General features: G+C 33.5%; 3 protein-coding genes across 5 annotated transcripts in view; 1 reads left to right on the plus strand and 2 right to left on the minus strand.

The window, feature by feature from the left end:
• Window positions 1-5781, minus strand: part of LOC112057655 (39S ribosomal protein L20, mitochondrial) — a 74478-nt gene that overhangs the window by 48935 nt on the left and 19762 nt on the right. The gene's annotated exons all lie outside the window — the stretch shown is intronic.
• LOC112045251 (60S ribosomal protein L37) lies at window positions 765-2763 on the minus strand. Its single transcript, XM_024081402.2, has 3 exons — window positions 2620-2763; window positions 2312-2447; window positions 765-940 (listed from the first exon to the last, which is right to left on the minus strand). Exons 1-3 carry the CDS (start codon window positions 2620-2622, stop codon window positions 801-803), a joined length of 279 nt encoding a protein of 92 aa, XP_023937170.1. The 5' UTR covers window positions 2623-2763; the 3' UTR covers window positions 765-800.
• Window positions 3181-5392, plus strand: LOC112044943 (GPN-loop GTPase 2). 3 transcript variants are annotated; one of them, XM_024080998.2, is made up of 2 exons: window positions 3181-3382; window positions 4055-5392. In XM_024080998.2, exon 2 carries the CDS (start codon window positions 4481-4483, stop codon window positions 5375-5377), a length of 897 nt encoding a protein of 298 aa, XP_023936766.1. In that variant the 5' UTR covers window positions 3181-3382; window positions 4055-4480; the 3' UTR covers window positions 5378-5392. The 3 variants fall into 3 exon arrangements, with proteins under 3 accessions (XP_023936766.1, XP_023936913.1, XP_023936839.1); XM_024081145.2 differs by having other exon boundaries at window positions 4325-5392; XM_024081071.2 differs by lacking the exon at window positions 3181-3382 and adding an exon at window positions 3501-3517.

Below are 5781 nucleotides of genomic sequence, written 5' to 3' on the forward strand. Positions count from 1 at the left end.
AACATAAGGAAATAGGTATACCTTGCACGTTGTTCAGTTCCTCCACCAAGTATGAGCCCTTAATATTGATGGGTACGTCAACCAAAAAAAATTATTACTTCAGAAATACTCAAACAGCACGTCAGATGAAGATAAGGTAGGCGAGTTGATAGTTAAAAGGTGTGCATTTTGAAAATCTGACGATTTGAGCGTAACGTAAGGGAATGGGAGGGTTCATAATTTACAAAATAAAACCCTTGAATCTGTTATCCAACCACGAGCGCGGTTATTTTTTTACTTATTTTGAATGAAATAATCTCCTAAATTATCGCTTGTTTTCAGTAAGCCAAAGTAATAAAAATTGTCATTAAAAACTAGTTTTTTTTCCCCACTGCTGAAAGCGAAAAAATTATTTAACCATTTATTCTTATCATCTAATCTAACAAATCTAATTGATTCCAACGACACTGTAGTAACTGCAAATTTAGCACCACTACTATTAGTTAGACTAGATAATAATAATAAACATATGAGTAACACATATTTTAGTAATTATTAACTAAGCAGATTCCCGAATAAGCTTGAGATAAGTTGCTTATTATAGTCTCAATGTCTTTACTAAGTAAATTAAAAATACAGGTAAGTAATACTCAATTTCCAAAAAAGGTGAGCAATAGTTCAGGTTCTGCTGAATAGTCCTTAAACAATTTAGCAGTCTTAATCTTGCTTAAAAAAATAAAAGTTTCATTAACATTAGATTTTAGTTTATAAATAAAATACATAAGTTAATTTTAATTTTTTAATTATACAAAGCAATAAGTCTACGATGAGGCAACAGCTTTTTTGGGTGTGGGTTTGCCTTCTTTGAAGCCATTACGGAAGCGCCTTCTCACAATCTTGAGGTGACGCATGCGGCCTGTGCCTGTAGTCTTCCTCCTTTTTGCCTTCACGGACCAATGGTCTGAAAGCAATATTTTTTTATAAAACAAACTATTTTGTGGCTAGTGTACCTTATTGTAAAGCACAATGTTGGTCATGATAAACTTTCAAGAGTGAGTTGAACTGTCACCTGCACCATCCTACATGAAATGAACTATAGTGTATGTAGTGGGTTTTATCTTTATCTATAATATAAAAATGAATCGCAAAATGTGTTGGTAAGCGCATAACTCAACAAAGCCTGGACCAATTTGGCCAAATCTTTTTTAAAATGTTCGTTGAAGTTCAAGGATGGTTATTACGGCGAGAAAAATTAGAATTATTGCTGGAAAAACCCTAAAAATTGCCCTTTTCTTTTTCCCATACAAATGATTTGTAACTAAAACGTAGTCAATTTGAGCTTTATTGTTATTGTATAAAGTTCATATTAATAATAATTAGAAAAAGGGGTAGTGGTAGGGTAGGGGTAGGGGTAGGGTAGGGTAGGGTAGGGTAGGAGTAGGGTAGAGGTAGGGGTAGGGTTAGGGGTACGGTAAGGGTAGTTGAAAGTTTACATGGAGTTTCACGCGGACGAAGTCGCGGGCATCCGCTAGTATTTAATACAACTTTGTGTAGTGGGTTACTTACAACTCTGAAAGGATATTCTAGATAAAAATTGGCACACATATAAAATATTTATATCCCAATATTCTCTTGAAAACTCAATCTTAGCTGGTGAACACATGAAACAGCTCTCTCTAGCTGTTTCATGTGTTCACCAGAGAAACAGTTTAGAACAAATACTCAACCAGTTTCCAATGAAATTTATTGATGTCTGCAGGGAATGCCCAACCCCGGACCAGGTTTACCCTCATCATCCAGCAATTTACTTATATCTAAAAAAAATCTTGATAATTCTACTTTAACCGCTGACCCTACAGACTGAGTTTTATATTTTATGAAGACTTCAGATTAGTTTGTTTGTTTGTTAAGCATTTTGGTAACAGAAAAACTTAATACAGCTTCAAATGTTATTTGCCGCTTTGGCAACTACTTATAAATACTTTAAATAAGCCAATTATTTCACCAGATCCTTATTTATACATTATGTATATTATCATCTCCTTGAACAGGGTTATATCTGGGTTCCCTGGGCCGATGTGGGTGGGCCGGTAGGCCCTTGATAAGTTCAATTATTGTTGTATGAAAATAACCTCTAAGACAAAATTACAAAATACTTTGCCTTATTTACCTAATTCATTATACTGTACCTACAAGTCAAAGACATTTTTAGTTAGCATAAATGTCTTTTCATAGTAGGAAGCGGTATAACTCAGCGTTTCATATTATTAAACAATTACCTATAATAAAGTCAGTTTTAAAAATATCAAAATAACTTGAAAATTATACTTACAAGACCGTAATTTAGCCGCTGGGTATCCACACTGAGCGCATTTTGATTTTTGGATGTGATAGGACGATCTTCCACATCTTCTGCATAATGTGTGGGTCTTATTTCGGCGTTTACCGAAGCTTGAAGTACCCTTCGTCTGAAATATTTACCACAAGGTTATAAAAACACTCACTTGGTATTTTAGAAATATAACAGACACTAAATTAAACTACATGTTGTACGCCGGTTTATACGTCCAATTAATAATAATATAATATAATTTCACTGATTTTAATAGATTTAATTTAAAAATACGAAAATACTCGTACCATTTTTACAAAATATGACAAATGAAAGAAACTTCAAATATGTTGCCATACAAAATACAAAAATAATTTTACAAACCACAGACTATAGACCAATTTTATTATTACGAGTACGACATTATCTGTGCGTGTATTATGAACAGGAAATACGTTAGTTTTTAATACGTTCCACTAAGCGATCACAACGATCACGCTCAGAGTTTCGTCCTTTTCACTTTCCTACGAGGATAGCATTGCTCCTCCAATACACTACTCGCGAAGTTGATCGAAGTTGTATTGTATGTGTGTTGAAGTAGGCAAAAGCTTAGCTTCTCTTCGTGCAACATCGCCTCGCTTCTTTCGATCATTGTCGGTATATAGGTCGATATGCCGAGCCAAATGACTCGAAATGAACCACGGTTTGAACATATAGCGCCTTGCTATTCGGCTCATTTTATGGCTTCGTCGAAGCTTCGAAACGAATAGCGTATTCATAGATGTTTGATTTATTGTAATCATAAACTGTCTTATAGGCTAGAACTTAGAGCCATAAAAGTCATTCTAAAAAAACTTATTTCTGTCAACTGTCAACGGCAAAAAAATGTCAAAAGCAAAACCAAAAAAATAAATTAAAATCTCAAACAAATCATCAAATTGTAAGCTTGGATGGACACTGGATTGTATTGAAAATATCTCGTTTTTAAACTCAACCAATACCTTTATAATTTATATTCTTTACACAATTTCACAAATACGTGAAATTTCTAAGTATCTCTAATATTTCCAAGTAAGTAATAAATGTCGGATAGTATCAATATATTAATTATTTATTGGCCTACCGGCCGCCACTGAGCATGAGATCTCTTCCATGGTCTATGAGGGTTGGTTGTGGTTGGTGGGCTAAAAATTTCGAACTCTCAAGGTATTAGATTAGAAATAATACAACAGAAATTCCGACTGAAATGTCTGTACTCTTTGAACTTATTCGGATTTTCATTTTGAGTCTGAGTACTGAATAGTGTCTATTTGTAAGTTTACGAAAATTGTACCAGTGCTCTACACACACAAACTAGAACACATTTTTGAGCAGTCCAATGTGGTGCAGTCTAACTAAAAACTAGACACATGTTCACTTAGTTGTTGATGGGACAATAATATTATGGTCCAAAAAAAAACTTTGCAATCAGAGACACTCTTGTTCATACAGACACTGATGTACACACCGGGTGTACCATGTATAGTGTTGTAGTCTAAATGAATCATGAGAACTGGATTTGTATCATCATACATTTCTCAAATCTCAGTTTGAGTTGTTTTGCTTATTAGCACATTTTTAATTTGAATCACTCATTCACTCAAAAACCTGGTGCCCCTATTTGCCTCCCCCTAGATCCTAAACTGGACATATTCATAAATAGTATTAGTAGGCAAGTTACTGTAATATAAATTTCCCTTTTAGCTATAAATATGGATATATTAGATTTGATGAAAAATTTAACTATAAAACATATGGAAACAGAGAGTAAACAGAAATTATTCAAATCAGTAGCTGCAGATATTGATGATGTACCTACAGAAATTGTTATTGCAGAGTATACAGATAAAACATTATTGATCATATCACAATTCCAAAAAATTGGTAGCATGTTGATGGTACAGAGAGACCAGGTGCATAGTCCACTAGGTGTAAACAATATTTATACAACAAAAGTTATTTTTGGTGCCACAGGAGAAGAGCAACAGGTGGCTGCGAGATACTTGGCTGAGGAAATAAACATTACAAAACCGCTGTGCATTTTCATCAATCTCAAATCATATGACATTGAGACAGTAAAAGCCTGCAAGGATATCATTTTAGATATAAAAATAGAAGAAAGTGAGTAATATGGCCAATACAACAGTAAATACATTTAAATCTGTAAATAAATTATATGGACAGCTAGTTCTCGGTCCACCCGGTGCAGGGAAAACCACTTACTGCAGTGAAATGTCTAAGCTTCTTACAAAAATTGGAAGAAAAGTTGTTCTTATCAATTTGGATCCAGCCAATGATTGCATCTCTTATAGTCCTGACATAGATATACGAAGTTTGATTGTTCTCGAAGATGTCATGGATCAATATGATTTAGGCCCAAATGGTGCTTTAATCTTTTGCATGGAATATCTGGAGAAAAATATTGATTGGTTATTGAGTCAAATCAAAGGAGAACATTGTACTACTTTTATTTTTGATTTGCCTGGTCAAGTTGAACTTTACAGTCACCACAATTCACTGAGTAACATTTTTTCCAAATTAGCTGTTGATCAACAACTACAGCTTTGTGTTGTACATTTAATTGACTCCCACCACTGCTCTGATGCTGGAAAATTTATTGCTGCTCTAATATTGTCTCTCAATGCAATGCTAAAACTTGGCCTGCCACATGTCAATTTGCTCACAAAAATTGATTTACTTAAGAAACATGTTGACAAATTGCAGTTTGGCATAGATTTTTATACAGAGGTTTTAGATTTAAATTATCTACTTGAGACTTTGGATGAAGATCGTTTTACTAGTAAATATGCGAAATTGAATAAAGCCTTGATATCAATAGTTGAAGATTACAGTTTAGTTACGTTTCAACTAGCTGATCTATTGAAAGAAGAAAGTCTTGTCAATGTTAAAAATATAATAGATAAAGCTAACGGATATATCTTTAAATCTGAAGAAGGCAGGCACATTAATAGTATGTTAGCCTGTGCTATGGGTGTTAGTAATAAGTTTGATAATGGTTTTGAATAAACTAATTGTATTCTATGTGTGTTCTTTATTTTAACATATATTGATTGAGCATAAATAGGTATTACCTTTTGAGCATGATTTAGGAGAAATAATCCATCTACCTAATTACTTGAATATAACAACTAGGACAAATTTATCTGACATCTTTTGTGTGCTTTATTTACAGATGTCGAGCAATTCTAGCAAGCAAGCATTATATCTAAAACTTGTAGAAACTGAAAACAAACTTGATCAAATGCTGAACAATGACAGTACAAAAGCAGTTCAAGTTCAACTTTTGCATCAGTATAACGATATCAAAGATGCCACTCAAGTAGTTATAAGTCATTTGGCAAATATTGAGGGTACTTCTGTATCTGAAATACACAAGCGAATGGATTTACTTGACTGAAATAAAACAAAAA

This window comes from Bicyclus anynana, chromosome 7 (assembly GCF_947172395.1).
Source record: "Bicyclus anynana chromosome 7, ilBicAnyn1.1, whole genome shotgun sequence".
Taxonomy (NCBI): Eukaryota; Metazoa; Arthropoda; class Insecta; order Lepidoptera; family Nymphalidae; genus Bicyclus; species Bicyclus anynana.